We start from the raw sequence: 17,412 nt of genomic DNA, 5'->3' as shown, positions 1-17,412 counted from the left end.
AGTGAAAGGAGCCCAAAACTACTCAGAGGTTTATGGAACTTGTTTGTCACGCTAAATGTCACGCGTCACGCACTTACCTTGGCATAGTTGTCTGAAGCATAGCAGAAAGATTTCATGATGGAGTTAAGTTTGAAAAACACTTCAGCAGCACCTGAAACGACAACATTCACATTAACAATTATCATTGCAGGTAAACGGAAGTTGTTAAGTGTAGATATCTTTTCAAAGATAGCTGATTAAGACTCTGCAGACAAGAAAGTTTTAAGATCGCTCTGTTCGTTAACTAGATAGCGACCAGGATTATCAAGTAAAATTTCAGTGAACCCGGGGTCTTTCACTGCGTGTCTTTAAACACGTATTGGAATTCTTTTGTTAACAAATTCTCTTATTTTAATTTTAAATTTTACTCGAGGACATAAGCTTTGTTTTTAGCTACATTCAAATTCGAGCAAAAATAGAGTTTATGTAAGTATGTGCATGTATTTATTTCTGTCCAACCTCAAGGTGGTGTTTCTTCTTACTTATTGTCTAAGTTTCCTGTTATATTAGTTCTGAGAATTTGGCGGTTTAACAAGAACACAATGCTCTAGTTGATGATTGTCTTTATTCCTGTCACATGCCTGCATGTAAATTTGTTGACATTGTTGGGAAAATTAAGATGTTGGTTTTTCTCGGGACTTCACCTACCTTTCTCCGCATTTGCCTGTCCATGCTTTTTATCTGAAAATAAAACAATTTGGCATCAAAGTTATAAAATAGCCTAATTAAAGGAGGTGAAAACTGAAACGCAGAACTTTCACCCAGGTTGTTTAAGGTGCCGACACACGAAGGGACATTTTGCAGGGACATGTCGCAGGAACAAAATCTGTATAAGTGGATCATGGATGATGTCGCAGGCGCAACCTCTTGTAATGAACAGGAGCGACAGCCGTTTCTCGATTTTGTATCCAACTACCATCCCAGAATTGACTCCACATGGTCTGTCTGAAAAACTCCCGTTCTTGGACATTTACATGATTTCCCGGGACAACCGCATAGCAACATAAAGATACTACAAGAACACTGATAGTCGAATTTCCGTCGTTTTTTTCGCATACGTAGCAATGATCACATTTTGACTACTGATAAAGGCAGCATTGCCGAAGCGTCTAGATTTCAATCCAGAAAGCCTTTTATCTTGACATGTTGCAGCATGTATTACGGAAAGAAAGTCAAGTACCTGGAAAACAATCTCCCAGACCAGCGAGCTGTTTGACAGCTGTCTCCTCCAAGGTCTGGGCGATCTCTCGGTACATGCTGAAATGATGAGCTACCATGGAGAACTTGTCTGTGTCATCTGGGTGCTGTCTTCGCAAGTATTCAAGAAGCGCAACTTTTAGCTTGTTTTCCTGTGCAGACAGAAATAAAATCAATAACCAAGAAAGCAAATGAATGAGCGAGCAAGCCAGCAAATCATCCAAGGAACGAAGGAGCGAACGCACGAAAGAGCGAACGAACAAACGAACGATCGCAAGCACGCACGCACGTACGCACGCACGCACGAAGGAAAGATTGAACGAACGAACGAAAGTACAAACGAGGGCAAGCACGCACGCACGCACGCACGCACGCACGCGCGAACGGACGAACAAAAGAGGCATTTGCTGGAAGTTAGATAATGCTGTTAACACGTAACTTGAACAAGATAAAATTATGAATCTCCAGGTATCACAAATAACAAAAATAAAAGCAGGACAGACTGACGTCCTTGAAGGGAGGTTAGTGCCTAAAGAGTTAGAGGCTTTTCCATACAGTAGTTCTATTCAATCGTGTGTTACCTTGTCAATCCCTCTTCGACAAAGCAGTTCAAAATGCTCATGTTCAAACAGAGTATCAAAGATGTAAGACATCTCATTGAACCTCCCTACACCGGTCAGCAAACGAACCTACAACGAGAAAAACAAAACAAAGCATTTTCAGATCTTGAGACAGAAAGGTAAAAAAAAGACAGCTTTGTTTGTTATTGGTCGCGTCTAAAACTTTGCGAATTGAACACTTTATAAAAGCGAATAAAAAAATTATAGGAATGTAGGACGTCACCACATTTTAAGTCATTTTTCTAACGAACAAAATACTTTTAAAATGATAAAAACCTTAAAGGGACTGCGTCACGGCTGAGTTAAGTTTATTTAAGTTTATTTTATTAAGTTTTGGCAAATACTCGCTATGAAACTAAATGTTTGCAATTAAATTACTTCCATGATCTAAATGACAAAAATATAACTTCATTTGAACCAAATGGGTCTCCAGGGTGTTATAATTTAAAGCAACAAGCAAACAAGATTAACCGCTTTAAAAATTGTTCAGCCCAACAATATTTTAAACACTCATATTGCAATCCGTTTCAATCTTCTTCACTTTCGGCTATCCGCACCTTCTTTTGTATTTGCGATGTTCTTGAAATGTTCCTTACTGTTTTAAGCGGTTATTTTAATATTTCACCTAATTTGATGGCCATTTCCCATGCCTAAATTTGGCTAAAATCCATGACACAGTTCCTTTAAAATAGTATTTCAGTTTCAAGGGCAGAAAAACACAAAATAAGTAAGAATGATCCAAAAAGATTAAGAGAGATAACTAACTGTAAAACAGGGTTACCATTAGCATGTAATCTCTAGTTTCTGCCAATGCCGTTGTAAGCACTCTTCCATTCCGAAGCACTGCTGCAATCCCTTCCATGTTACAAGCCAAGGTATGACACTCATGAGCACGAACCAACAGCTCCACCTCTAAGTTCAACACTGTTCAGAAAAAGAAGATCCCTTGAAACTCTAGTTTCTATCGCTTTCACTGTCCTATCTAGGTAAAAAGAATCGTCGTCATGTGGTTTTTTTCCCTAACAACGAAAAAAAAAACCCTGGGATGCTGGACTCAAGTACAAATCTAAATCTACAACATCAGAAAAAAATGTTTGGAAGCTTTGCACTTTTCTTCTTCCCCTCCCCTCCCCTATGCAATTTTGAGCAAATAGCGACCTTACAGACACAAGATTGTAAAGTGAGAAACCAAAATTGATAAAGGCGGGGGGGGAGGGGGGGGGGGTCTTAAAGCAGTACAGGAGTGGGGATTGCTGAAGTGAATTCAAAACCAGACCATTGTAAAAACCAAGAAGAGGCCATTTCCGATATATTAAAATTCTAACTTGGCTCCAAAGCTTGGGAGAATAAAACAAAAGCTATCACGTCGGGGTTCAGGGATGAATAAATCATTTCTTTTGTTTTATTCCCCCAAGCCTCGAAGCCAGGTTAGAATATAAATACATCGGAATTGGCCTATTGTACAGACAAGTGGTAATACCTCCAGGGAGTGTAGTTCCCGTCGCACGCTCGTTGGCCAGTGAGGTGGCTGTGTCTAGAAGTCGACCGCCCAGTAGAGAATAGTCAGGACACAAGCGAATCATTTGACTGATGTCCTCACATGACGGCGCTGCATTTACAGTCAAGTCGCTGTATTCTCTTCCCGAAATGTCTGCAAGGAGGACCGCATTAGAATTAATAGTTTCTAACATCATAATATAATACCACGTGAAAGTACTGCTCAATATCTTTTATTTGAATGGTCATCAGATTCAAAAGATAGAACTACCTTGTACAGCATGATACAACAACCAAACAGTACCACACGAAAGTACTGCTAAATAAATAGCGTTTATTTGAATGGTTACATACTAAGGTTTTATCCACAGATTTAAAAGTTAAAACAACCTTGTACAGCATGATAAAAAGTACCACATCAAAAGTACTGCTCAATAGCTTTTATTTTGAATGAATAGTCGCACAAAAGAACGTCGAAGCGTTTGTACTGCCGGGGATTACGGAAATCTGTACAGCGCACGGCGCTCAACAAGGAAACCTAGACATAACGTCATTAGGACACACCCAGTAAACAATTATAATACCTTCACCAGTGCTGTGAACACGAAGAGAATTCAATATTATGTCCGCCAAAAATTGCGTGACCTAAAAATAAAAAAAGACATGAGAACACAATCATTGCAGTTAAAAGAGTTGGAGGGTTTATACATATCGTTATAAAAAATAATGTTGTAATCGCATTTTAAACAAATTACTAGTAGTTAACTTACTGTAGGATTGACAACTTACAGTGCAAAGAGAAGCACAAAAAATGGAGAATAGAGAAGACATAACTGCCTCTTAAGGTTTTGCAGTGAGACACATTGTACCGCTGGACACACGATTACAGTTTTAGTCAATTTTGACATCTTTATGACATCTTTTTTGTTGGCTTTCCAATGCTTGGCCAATTGAAAAACAAATTAGTCTGGTAGGCGGAGACGTCAGAGAAGCCACATGCCAATAAATGGTTCGTGTAGCTGCTTGTGCAATGAATAGCGCAACGAGTAACAGTAACAGTACGATACGTTTTACTGACTATAAAGCTTGTTTTTTTTGGCGACATGAGCATACACAAAAGCAAAAGAACAAGGAGGGCAGCAGGTACATTAATATAAGCATAAGCGTTCTATAAATCACCGTGACATAAGCAAAAACATGAGCCCAAGAAAATCAGACTGTCAATTTTCCTTGTGCTTTATATACTTACAGTACTTATGCCGCTAGTTAAAAGCCAGCTAAACAGGAGGCACAAGTCAGTAAGTCACAAACAACTCAATTAAGGCACTTTACCTCCACCGTGTCAAGCTGTATTGCTTTAATGTAACTCTCCATCAGTTTATAGCGGCTGTCGAATCCGGAGAGTAACAGTGAATGAAGCACACTCAACGGCTTCTTATTTACAATGGTCTCATAATCCTGGCCCAAGGTCTGCAAGGAGAAAAAAGGAAATTCTTAAAAGTTTTGCAATGATTTCAATTTCCTCTGAAAATAGACGTAAACATAAACATGACAAGTGAAGAACTCGGGTACGATTGATTGACGCGGGGAGTGCAAGGTGTGATGGGAAGAAACGATTCGTGCGCGTTTCGCATACTGCGCTTAGTAATATGTTAAAAAAAACTCGCGCCACTTTCTCAACTAACCAGAAGTAAAACCAAAACCGTGACTCACTGGCACACGTTTTCCCCGACTTTTGTGCCGGCTACATGTATTTGCTTCGGGTTTTGATTGGTTCACTGGATTATCTGTGTCCGTTGTGATTGGTCAGAGTGATAAGTTTGGTATACGAAACGCCACCGAAAATCACTATAAACATTCCACCCAATTTAATACAGCTTGCATTATCCTAAAATTCTACAATGATCGAATTTTGACAATCGTGTTACCTGGGCAACTCTGTAGCACGTGATGACACACGTACAGCACCTCTTTCCCTGCTTGCAGTGGAACGCCAGACTTTCCATGGTGGCGATGATGTCTTCAACTTTGACCCAGTCCGCAGAAGACACGGAGTCGTGGCGCTCATCCGTGGTCTTTTCAGTGAAAGTGGATGTGAAAATAAAACTGCCCGAGCGGCGGAATGGACTGGTACTGCTACTCAGGCTTTCTCGTCTCTGAGCTTTGCGGGAGAGCAGGGTCTGAATGTTATCGTCAAGAGTGTCTACGAAACGTGTTCCTTGCGCCAAGTAAATGCACGACTGATTGGAGTGAGAGTAAAACAAGTATGCAATTAGTAAAACCTCCTATTTTTTTGGTCAAAAAACTTCTTCAGTTGAACGTGTGTACGAGAGGATATTATCAATAAATAGACAGTGAAAGCGGCACATGAGTACAATCGAAAAGATAATATTAAAAAGGAAATCAATCGTTGGGTTATAAGACCTGATAACAGTGTTTTTAAATTAAGATCATTCTCAGGCATATCAAATTTAAGATCAAAATTTGGAAAGTCATTTTATGCCATGTAAAAATTCCCTAAGACAAAGGAAAACTGAAATAATTGTTTAACGAGAAAAAGCAAATGGGCAAGAAAACAAGAAAACATTCAAAAGTTTTCTCGCGTTTGGAAACCTGATAAAACCCTCGCACTCGTTTTTGAAATAGTACTTAAAAGGTTGAGCCGAATACGCTTACACTCACGTAAATCTTAAATATTTCTTTAACACAGTCACGGGAAGTCATTGTTTTGTGTGAAAAAATGACAGCCACCACTAGATTGCTCTGAATCAAATTCGAATTGTATGTTATTCTTACAGTTGATTATGAATTGTAAAATTTCTTACCAAAACAACATCTAACTCCAAACAGCTGTGATTAAACAAGTTTGCAAGCCACTTAGCTTGACTGACATGACAACCCTCCAACAAGTCACCAATAACCTTCTCCAAAGCTCTGATCTCCTGCAATAAACAAACAATACGACCATAAGCAACGCTCCCTTCTGGTCTACACACATAACTGGCTGAAATAGTATTTATTGTATAATTTGCACCATTGTCTGATGAAAGCGCGGTGGCCAAAATTAATGGTTAGTGCACTGGACTCTAGCCTGTTCCAGGCTCTCGGTAGTTATGGGAGAGCGAATAAAGCGGGTGAGCAAGGAAAAAATGAGGCGGGACGAAGGCGTCAATTTTGACTTTAACAAGCACATTTTTGTTAGGTTTATGTGGATGTTCCAATTGCTAATGAATTTACATTTTTTATACACAGACTTTAATAAGTATCGTACACAGAAGCATTTCGGATCAAAATAGTTGTGCAATCGGAAATTGACCCAAATACATCCCGCGCGCTTACCATGCCGAGCAGTAATTCACACATAGTCTTTTTTTTTTTAAATGCGCTGCACATATTAAATCAAACTCCAAGTTAGCAGTCAAGATAGTGTATATCTTTTACCATCTCGCGTCATTTTGAAAGAAGACACAAACCATACAGTTAGTATAATTTAATATTAGCTAAGAGAAAATGAACTATCCAGAATGAATGGATGAATGAATGATTTTATTTCGTAGAAGCTATACACATTCATTACTTTGACTATTTTCAAAGTCATTTTTTGCTACAGCATTAACTATAGAAAAAGCTACTTGAATCGCAAAATGGAGAGGCCGAATATATGTAACCAACAAGTTTAACGACGGAAAAATTAATCTACATTTCTCTTTAGTGAGAAATCGAAATGCACGTCCTTAAAATACAGTTCACTTAATGCAATGGCAAAGACAACACGTTATTGGTTGCCATAACTCTACGTGTATTGAATGAAGAGAAATGTGCTAGTCACTTGTGCTAGTTTGGCGCTATGATTTTATACACTGAATGTAGTCCTTCGCCAAGTCTTTTAAACCACCCTCTCTGTAATAATCATTCTCCCCAGGAAACTCACGGCCCACTCTTGGCTTGAATGTTGGCTTCTTCATCGCAACGATGTCTCAAGCTACAACACGCTTACGGAGACTGTCTAAAATTATTGGTTTCAAGAAGGTTCCTTTGCTGTTGTTGTTTTATTGTTTGATTGTTGTTGGACTTTTGTATCTATAGTAGTCCCCCAAGCAACTCTTTTAGGAGGGTCCTGAAGGGTCCAGTTGCATTGTTCTTTGTTTGTTATTCCCAGTCCCAGTGAGCCAAATCCCATTTTCCCAGTAAAAATTTGCCTAAATCCCAGTTTCCATTTTACCCCTACAGGCCGCTCTTTTAGGTCTACCTAGACTGATATTTAAACTGGAGTCCAAGAATAATTATTCACCGCTCTTCAAGTGGCAACGGAAACAATGGAATTGTTGTTCTCATGGCATGATAGTCCGCTTTACGATTGGTGGCCATCTTGGACATACTGTGCCGATGAATAATGTTCCTCAGTACGTCCAAAATGGCCTGTCGAATGTATCTCATCTTCCAACAATAAACCAAAGGGTTCAAAGATGAATTAAGAAATACCAACGTCCACGAAAATAGTGTGGACCTTTTCAAGGCGATACTCGGTCCGTGAATTCTATTGGCAGCCAAAATGAGAAAGCGAGGCAAGTAACAAGCCAAAAACACGAGATATACATAAAATACAACAACAGCAGATTTTCTTAGGCTCGCAAAATTTGCCATGTCTACATTCTGTGTTGCTGGTTGTAGTACTTGCACTTGAACTGCTTGCATTTGGTTTTTGTGGCGTCGTAAAACTAAATACATCCGCCAATAAATTATTGTTGTAACAAGGAGACAAGCTATTCCAGTAGTGCTCCAAATTAAGAAGGTAATTCTGGTTGGAGACCAAATTGGCATTAAAGAAAGAAATGCACATAACACCCATATTGAGATCACAACTGCGACAACGCGCTTGTGAATCACAAGTTCCTGATATCTAAGATGAAGATGAATAGCCAAGAATCTGTCTACACTTATAGCCACGATACCAAAGAAGGAAGCTAGAGAAAATAAAGCCATAATCACGATAAAAACTTTATACAAGACACAGTTAGGGTGGTTTACTTGTGACCACTTGACAAGAAGTGAAATGTAAAATGGCTGTACCAGAAAACCAACACCAAAATCAGAAACGGCAAGACTCAGGAGCAATGTTTTCAAAGGTTTTGGCAAGGACGAAGTTTTCCTGATGGCAAGAATCGTCACAGTGTTCAACATGACGGCTGTATAAGATAGAAAACTGTTGAAAACACAATTTGCTATGTAGGTCGAATTAAGTTCATCAAATTCGGATGTCGAAGGAAGAAATTTCAGCATTTCGTCACAAGCTGATTTCGCCATTATGCAGGATCAGGATTTTTAACGAAGTCTCTTTTCTCTGACCAAATTTTTGCGTAAAATTATGCGTTGCTCTTGAAATGTCAACTGATGAACGGTGGATATTCAGTGGTCATCGACAAGCGAAAGCTCGCTCTTTCCATAAATTGTCAAGTACAGTTTAAATTGGCTTGCAGGATTTGCGGCCGTGAAAATTGTTCCAGAATTTGTTCACAAAATCAAAACTAATAAGGTCTTTAATTTGCAAAAAAACTTGAATAACGTCATTGATGCATGAATTAATTGAATTCCTTTCAATAAGGTACAAGTCATTCATTTCTGAAAAACCAATAAACGTCATTCAGAGAGGACAAATATGTAATAGGATAAAACAAGTCAAATGTAGCTTGTGAAAACAGATGTCAAAAGTTTGAGCACTGGATTATGTCTGTTCTGTAAGATAAGCAGCACTTATTCACTGGCCCCAAGTGAAACAGTAATTTTTTTTCTCCAAGACCATCTAATATCCTACATTTTGGACAAAGACGGTGACTTAGCTTTTTTTTCTCTTTCACAATATGAATAAATTCATCGCCGCATGATTAAACAGTTCTTGTGAATGATAAATACATGCCACTCAGGGATTAGAAAGATGTCTTAGGTTTGTACCCACTTTTTCGCCATAAACTCGATCTTTGCGGCCAAAAAATACTCGACCGAATAGCCCTTTGAAGACTGTAGATCGAACAGTCGAAAGCTCGTGTTTTTTAAAAGTTTTTAGCCAGAGATCGTTCTTAAATTTTTACTATGCTTAACCCTAGCTACGGTCCTTCAATATTAAAAATGTAAACAGTCAGGGCATCCTGACCACTTCAGAAACCGGGATGAGTCAGGGCGCCTATGGAACATTTTCGCTTACTGCAGACTTTAAGGGACTATGTCACGGAGATTTCGCAGATTTTTGGTCTAAACTGTTCTGAAATTAGTGGAAGGCAACCTAACTCACAAAAAAAAAAAACAATTATATCTTTGAACATCTAAAAGAAGATATAACCTTAATTTGTGGATAGAAATCAAGCTACAGCTATAAATATCGATTTTTTGAAGACGCACGGAAACAATTTGAAAACGTGGCAAACGTTTTCAAATCCGCGCCATCCGCAGCCAATAATGCTAGTTAACAGTTTCAGTGCTCTAATATAGCAATTTTTAATAAAAAATGGACTATTATTGCTAGGTTTCATGCGACACAAATATAAATTTTGGCTGTTCAAAAATCTGGTAAAATCCTTAACACAGTAATGCACTGAACAAGCGCAGTTGATAATGAAAGTTTGTTTTAAAACTGAAAATAAACGAAAATGTGTGTAAAGCACTTCAAGTCACCTTGTCTGTCTCCAGTGGACAATCTGAGACATTTTTTACTGTAGCAGTGTCGTCTTGCACAAGTTCTTTCAAATTAACAGCCTTACGTGTAACTGCTTCTACGTTAGCTGGCTTGATTTCACTTAGTAATTCCATTTCTGTTTCATGAGAAAGGAACTCCAGATGGCTTACAGACCGGGTCAAATGGCCCTGCAAAGAGAAAAAACAAATCAACAATAACCTCCATTTGGCGCGAAAATAATCATGCACCGATATTTGCCCGCAGACATCATCTGCTCCGAGAAGCGAATAGTTTTCCGTGAGCGAACCTCGAGGAAAACTGTGATCTTCAAATATCAGTGCATATTTTTAAAGCTACATGGAGGTTTTTGTGTTTATTATATCCTTCAAGAATTTTTACACAAGGCAGCTCATTTTGGGAGACCTTTTTTGCTAAGCTGTTCAACATCAAAGTAATTACGTCGCGTTCAAAAAATATTGTGTCACGTGTTTAGAACATCGCGCGTGAGACAAAAATATTTGATGGATAATAATACAAGATTTGTTTACTTTTGTTGCCAAATGAAACATCGCATCTCCCTTAAACTCAATTCCCATTATACAACGTTTCCTCCATGGATCTCCTTGTTCATGTAATATTTCTAAATATGACAACTTCTTTCAGTTAATGTGGAGTTTTTCTTCAGATCTTATGTTGAAGTCCCGACACAAGAAGGGGTATGTTGCAGGGACAAAATCACACGTGTACATATACAAGAAAATGTAGAAGGAGTATGTTGCAGCCACACATGCCCTAAAAACATCAGCACGCACAAGGGGATGTGTCGCTGCAACACGTCCTGGCTACAATTTCTTCTGTGTGTCATGTTGTCGCTTTGTTCCTGTAACACGTCCCTTCATTTGTCGGCAGGTAAAATTTTCTAGTGGGGGAATGACGCAACCAACAGTAATGATTGATAAAGTGTAGTTATTTTTCCCGTATTTTCATCTGAGAATTCGACGTTCAACAAATTTTTAACAAGCAGTCATTCTGGCCTTTAAGACTGAAACTCTCATATATTACAATACACAAATTGGGTAAAACTAAAAAGCAATATAACTTTATTGGGTTCTACACCAAGCAAGCCTTTTGTTGATATGGAATAGGCCATTTCCGAGTTACCCATTGCCTCTGTTTCAAAACGAGTCTAAGTGCGAAACAATTCAAATGATAATGAGTTTGATTTGCATGAAAATGGACCTGTAGGTAAAACTGATTTTCATATGAATGGTTTCGCACGAAGACTCGTTTTGAAACAGAGGTAAAGGGGAACTCGGAAATGGCCTATTTATGTCCAATTCTTATTGAAATATACCCACAAAGGACTTCATTCTCTTACCTCGAAGTCTTTTTCTATTTCTGCTCGTATCTTGAATAGCCATCGTTTCTTTTGAAGTTCTTTCAGTTCTTCTGGTGTTTTCTGTTGTTGGTCAGCAGGCACATTAGAAAACCACTTAACTGCTATCCCAAGAAGCATAGCACGCTCGGTGAATGACAGTCCTGTGTCACTGGCTTGGTTCTGTAACAAAACAATTCGATGCAAAATCTTAACTCGTGTGTTCTTAACCTTGGCTTTTTTCTAATCATGTTAACACTTCTTGAGTGGGGAAAGGGCATAATTTTGTTTTAAGTTTCATCACTGTATACTTACATTAGTTCTTAGTGGGGGAGAGGGGATGACTGCATTTACAGTACACCACTGCTATTTTCATGTGTAAAAGATCTCTTATCTTAACGTCTGTGTAAATTTAATTTTTCTTTAGCACAGAAATGTTTGCACTTCACTTAATTTATTTGTTTTATAATTTAAAATTTTCAAGTCATCATAAATTTATTATTTCCGTTCCAAAGAGCACTGGCACGAATATATCATGTCACAAAGGTACACGCTCTGTTAGCATAAGATCCTGGCGTTTAGTAACTTCCATTTTCAAGGGTTCGGCCTTTTATGAAGACGTATGTACGCGTCTCTTCTTGATATAAACGGCCTTAGCTCATTTGTCACCTTTTAATGAGCGTAAAGCATCTACAAAGATTTGGAGAGCCTGTCATAAGCCTTTGCTATGTTGGTTACCTCAAAAAATGTGCCCACGGTGTCTGGTTTGCAACCGTGGTCTCTAAAACATTTCTCTGCTCTGTGCCAAAATGCCAGCCTTCCTTGTTCTATCTCCCACAACATGGAATTCTTTGCATTTTCTAATTCTGCTTCAACCTAAATATCGGAGAGTATAAGAGAACAGGTGTTGCTATAGAAGCAAGAAACTATTGTTAATTAAACTATTGTTAATATGACATCAAATATGTCTTCATTGGCTGATTTGTTTTATACCAGGGTTTTCTTTACAACTACACAGCTCTTTTGCAAAAATTTAGCATCGCGAATATTTAACAATTATCCTGTGAAACCGCGCGCCTGATACTTACCCGACGAGGCCGTAGGCCATTGGCTAAAATCAGACGATATTCCGCAAGATTGAGCAGGATAATTGTTTTATTATTCAACAAATTGTCAACGAAACACATTTTGTACATAGAAAAACTGTAATTCTGCAGCGCTTTACAAGATTTCGGACGAATCTTTGCAACCTACGAATATCGCAGGATATCTGTTATGTACGGATGACAGATATCGTTAAAATATTTGACCATATATGGGCAGCGCGCGCATCTGTTGAATAATAAAATTAGTATATACGTTGTAGTCTTGTTCTGAGATACTTTCATCAAAACAGCTATGGGCCACTTAAAGCATCTATAAAATTTCGCTATTTCCGCTCAAGCATGACAATATCGTTAAATCAATTGCTCTAACTGACATCTTTTCTTTTTTTTTTTTTTTTACAAAAAACATCTGCAAACTCGCATTACCTCGCCTAGATTAGCCTCTTAGAGAAATTTTCAGATGACGCTACCTTATCTTTTATAAATTCTAATAAGTATCTCTCTGTAACTAACTCAAATCGTAAGTAGGAATAACTGTCCGAGTTCTTCTCACCTCTTTCCGCGTAATGTGATCTCCAGACAGTTTAACTAATTCAGCAAATTTCCTGGCCTCTGCGAAGTGTTTCGTGTTAAGCAGTGACAGCAGTACTCTTTCCTTCTCAGCTTGGCTGTCTTCATTTCCCTGCTCCAGCATTACTTCAAGTCTCATATCAGTGTCTGTGCCATGAAGAACTGTACTCACTTCATGTAACTCGTAATAATCAGGCACTGAAAAAAAATTGGTTCAGACTTTCATAAAACAACCAACGTAATGACATGCTGTGAGATTTAGCGAACATTACACCCCAAATAGTGCAGAGAACCAACAGGGACATGATTTCTGATAAAAAAAACTTTTTTACACACCTTTACAAGAGAAGTTTATTCCAAACATGGTTCGCGCCAAAATTGCCAGAAGATGGCGTTGTTGGTGGGCACTCTCGCAATGTGTGAGCATGTGTTTCGTCACTTGACTAGTTAATTTTTCTAGCCATTCCAATGTCCCAATCCTGAGTACATCCATGTGTTTGTCTGCTACAACTTTCATGGACAGCTGTCGAAGTGAATGATGAATTTAAAAAAGGCGAGCTTAAGTTGGGAAATCGGCGTCACTGCGTTGTGTTCTTGGGCAAGACACTTTACTCTCGTAGTGCCTCTCTCCACCCAGGTGTATAAATGGGTAAGGTAAGGTAAAGTCTGTGTTCGAGCCAAGTGGCCTATACAGCCGGAGCTTATCCCGGTTTCCGTACCGGCGAATTTTCTGCTGGGGGGGGGGGGGGGGTAACCCAATGATGTACTAGCGTCCCATCCAAGGGGGGAGAAGAAGTACTCCTAATCGCTTATTGCTACAGAAAACAGGATAACATCCAGCCGCATGGGCTACTTGGCTGGAGGCAGACTTTTATCTGTGGTTACACGAAGTCATTGTACCTAGGGAATAACAAGGAAGGAAGGTTTACATGTAACCCATTTTATCTCGGGAGAACTTATCAAAGTGCATTTATCTTGTTGAGTGACTGAGAACGATCATAACTTTCCCAATTTAAAACCCTTGGTGTATTGTAGGGTCGTCAAGTTTCCCCAGGTAAGCCAACCATTGAGAAGCCGTATTTTTTTTTTTTTTTTTTAAAAAAAAAAAAAAAAAAAAAAAAAAAAAAAAAAAATGTTTTTTTTTTTTTAAAGGGAAATTTTTTTTTTTAAAAAAAAAAAAAAAAAAAAAAAAAAAAAAAATTTTTAAAAAAATAAAAAAAAAAAAAATTATTTAGAAAAAAGATATAAAAAAAAAAAAAAAAAAAAAAAAAAAAATTTAAATTTAAAAAAAAAAAAAAAAAAAAAAAAAAAAAAAAAAAAAAAAAAAAAAAAAAAATTATTTAAATAAAAAAAAAAAAAAAAAAACCTCCCCACCCCCACCCATTCTTTTTCTTATAAAACACAACACGTAAAAAAAAAAAAACGCGCGCATTTTCCATGAAATAATCTCTATATACATTGCACATACATGCACCCACACAAAAATATCCGTACATTTACAAGCCAACAAATGTTTTCTAGAGCATAACACTTCTGTTTGACATACCTTATTGTAGGATATCTTGAAAGAATTCAAATATTCCCGGCAAGCATCGTAATCACAATGCACCAAAAACGTTTCGTGGAAATGAAAAAAGTTTACCAAAGGACTGGCCTGTAGAAGGGATAATATCAAATAAAAATACTCACATTGAAATAGAGCGGTTTTCACTTGAGTGTCGAAAGTAATTCACGTTTGCTTTGGTTTTGCATTACTACGCTCAGTGATTGGGTAAAAAATCTCGCGCCACTCTCTCAACCAATCAAAACTAAAACTAAAACCAATCGTGACTCGCTCACACACGTTTTCCCGCGCTTCGTGCCAGCTACATGTATCTGCTTCGAGTTTTGATTGGTTTACTGAATTGTCCTTTTCCTTTGTGATTGGCTAGAGTGATTACTTTGGTTTTGGTTTAACAACACTCAATTGAAAACTGCTCTAACAGATGAACAATAGTTTGTATACTACTTTTATACCCTCTAGTTGTAGAACAAAAAGCAAGCAACTTTATTTAAATGTAACCACGTTTGGAAAATACTGAACTTTTCATCGTGAAATTTCTGCTAGTGGCAAATGAAACCTCTAAATTTTGACTCGCTTTCAAATGTAGTTTACCGGGGACTCCTAACCTAAAGTGGATGAAATTTTTAGTAAGGCCAGTGGTATATTTTAAAATGAGCAGATTCCTTTACTCACCGGATCAAAAATATAAAACGCTTTGGCCAGAGTGTGTGCAAGTTTTTCTCTTGTCTCAACAAACGCTAAAACGAGAGCTGTGAGGTCTTCCTGCGTCCACTCGTGCCACTGAAGCTCTGTTGACAGATATTTAAACAAAACGTATGAGCTTATTAACTTATCGGGAGGACCTGACGGTGAATATTTAACTCAGGGTCACGCCGTACAGACCAAGTGCACCGAATGACTGAGAGCCATAAAATTTTCTGTCCAGCTCGACCTAATTCAGTCAATATAGGGAACCCTAGAGCCAAGTGGCCCATACTTGCCGGCGTGTATACCGGTTTCTATAAGCATTGAGCGGCTAGGAATAATTCTACCCCCCCCCCCCCCCAGAATGGCATGCTAGTCCATCACAGGGTACTCCCCCTCAGCGATACCCATTTAGGCACTATGAGAGTAAAGCGTCTTGTCCAAGAACACAACACAATGACACCGGCCAGCGCTCGAACCTGGACCACTCGATCCGGAGTCCAGCGCCCTAACCATTAGGCCACCACGCCTCCAATATTATTACAGTAGAATCCCGAACCCTCGGTTTCTCGAAACTCCCGATTTCCCGAATCAATTTTCGTTTCTCACGGATAGTACTTCTTTCAAATTTTATCCCCGATTTCTCAACGTAATTTTCGTTTCCTCCGGAGGTTCGAGAATTTGGGATTCTACTGTACACCTTTTTTGAACTTGATCTGTTGGAAAGATGTGAAAGTGCCTTAGTAAAGTGCGGGCGCTAAACAAATTGCTGATGTGCACGAAGCCGGATGGCTTTTTTCCACTTTTCCTGCGTTGTTTGGTACTTCAGTTTGACTGTGTTTTTGCTTTCCTTTCTTCTTTTGCGATTTTGTGGTTTTGTTTACCACTGGATCCGTCGAACAATCTCATGCGTCATCCACATATCCTCTGAACTGGCTATGTGACGTGTCCACTCGTACGGCTGTCGTCTGGCCTTATGCACTTTCTACCTCGCAGGATAAGCTGGGTCCTAAAAGTGCCAGGATAGCCGTGGGGTGGAATCAAATCTCCCGTAGTTTTCATTCACATTAGAAGTCTGAAAATCATCACGCTTTGAACACCTGGGCCAAGTTGTTCAAAGGGTGGATAACGCTATCCACCTAACCAGTGGATAAATGTTGAAAAAAAAACTACGCTATCCACTGAATAGTAATTTATCCGACGAATAGCGGTATCCACCCTTTGAAAAACTAGAAGAAACGAAGAAACGTTGGCCGAAAATAGCTTAAACCACAAACTTTGCAACCTTACGGAGTTTTGAAAAGACTGAATTGGCGTGTCCATAATAACAATTCAAGGTCTTCGCCTTGTGCATAGCATTTAAGGGGGGGGGTAAATAAAAAAAAAAAAAAAAAAAAAAAAAATAAAAAAAAAAAAAAAAAAAAAAAAAAAAAAAAAAAAAAAAAAAAAAAAAAAAAAAAAAGAAAAAAAAGAAAAAAAAAAAAAAAGAAAGAGATAGGTTTTTAAAAAAGGGGGGGGGGAAAAATTTTAAAAATAAATCTCTTTTTTTTTAAATATTAAATTTTTCCCCCGGGAGAAAAAAAAAAAAAAAAGATAAGATTTTTTCATTTAAAAAAAAAAAAAATTCCTTTCAAAAAATAAAATCATTGCGAATATTTGGCAAAACTAAATAAAATAAACTTCAATCAGCCGTGACACAGTCCCTTTAATGATCACAGCTAAGTTTCGATCTCGTTAAACTCTACTTTAAAGCATGCCCACAGTCTCATAGAATGCAAATAAGTATTAAGTTCGCAGATTTCCCAGCAAGTCTCAAGGACGTATCGTTTATGGTTCACTCATGGGGTACATCTTTCTCAACAACCTTATTTCGATCTCTAGAGAATGTAGTAGAAAATGGATTAACTGTCCCCATTGACTGTTAACTGTTAGCATAATTCGAAAATATTGAACTAAAATAAGCTTAATGTGGATTTGACTGTTAAGATGACATGTACAAATAAACATTAAATGTAATAAAATCATACTTTGAACATCCCAAGACTCTCGTTGATGACTGCCTGTTAATTGATGAAGTCAGTTAATGAATTAGC

General features: G+C 38.1%; 2 protein-coding genes and 1 non-coding gene across 5 annotated transcripts in view; all 3 read right to left on the bottom strand.

Moving 5' to 3' along the window:
* LOC144657277 (spatacsin-like) overlaps window positions 1-17,412 on the bottom strand; it is a 58,834-nt gene that overhangs the window by 3,214 nt on the left and 38,208 nt on the right. Inside the window, exons 31-48 of one of the 3 annotated variants that reach the window (XM_078517613.1) lie at window positions 17,347-17,379; window positions 15,308-15,423; window positions 14,618-14,725; window positions 13,408-13,594; window positions 13,055-13,269; window positions 12,134-12,271; window positions 11,399-11,578; window positions 10,020-10,208; window positions 6,179-6,295; window positions 5,282-5,593; window positions 4,686-4,823; window positions 3,938-3,998; window positions 3,337-3,507; window positions 2,638-2,780; window positions 1,818-1,925; window positions 1,220-1,388; window positions 688-720; window positions 78-151 (exon numbers count right to left, since the gene is read on the bottom strand). In XM_078517613.1, coding sequence (XP_078373739.1) covers window positions 78-151; window positions 688-720; window positions 1,220-1,388; window positions 1,818-1,925; window positions 2,638-2,780; window positions 3,337-3,507; window positions 3,938-3,998; window positions 4,686-4,823; window positions 5,282-5,593; window positions 6,179-6,295; window positions 10,020-10,208; window positions 11,399-11,578; window positions 12,134-12,271; window positions 13,055-13,269; window positions 13,408-13,594; window positions 14,618-14,725; window positions 15,308-15,423; window positions 17,347-17,379 — 2,492 coding nt within the window. Of the gene's footprint in view, window positions 1-77; window positions 152-687; window positions 721-1,211; window positions 1,389-1,817; window positions 1,926-2,637; window positions 2,781-3,336; window positions 3,508-3,937; window positions 3,999-4,685; window positions 4,824-5,281; window positions 5,594-6,178; window positions 6,296-10,019; window positions 10,209-11,398; window positions 11,579-12,133; window positions 12,272-13,054; window positions 13,270-13,407; window positions 13,595-14,617; window positions 14,726-15,307; window positions 15,424-17,346; window positions 17,380-17,412 lie in introns of those variants that run through there. The other 2 variants (XM_078517605.1, XM_078517621.1) reach the window with 2 other exon arrangements.
* On the bottom strand, window positions 6,973-8,815 carry LOC144657362 (melanocortin receptor 3-like). Its single transcript, XM_078517712.1, has one exon. It carries the CDS (start codon window positions 8,655-8,657, stop codon window positions 7,641-7,643), a length of 1,017 nt encoding a protein of 338 aa, XP_078373838.1. The 5' UTR covers window positions 8,658-8,815; the 3' UTR covers window positions 6,973-7,640.
* On the bottom strand, window positions 15,777-15,849 carry Trnar-ccg (transfer RNA arginine (anticodon CCG)). Its single transcript has one exon. It is a non-coding gene; the product is annotated as a tRNA-Arg (tRNA).

This window comes from Oculina patagonica, chromosome 1, assembly GCF_052425735.1.
Source record: "Oculina patagonica isolate OP01 chromosome 1, crgOcupat, whole genome shotgun sequence".
Classification (NCBI taxonomy): Eukaryota; Metazoa; Cnidaria; class Anthozoa; order Scleractinia; family Oculinidae; genus Oculina; species Oculina patagonica.
The sequence above is the reverse complement of the archived record's forward strand: the minus strand, read 5'-3'. Positions and strand labels throughout refer to the sequence as shown.

Excerpts from the sequence above, each read along its gene's own strand:
- LOC144657362 (XM_078517712.1), bottom strand. The coding sequence starts at position 8,657 with ATGGCGAAATCAGCTTGTGACGAAATGCTGAAATTTCTTCCTTCGACA.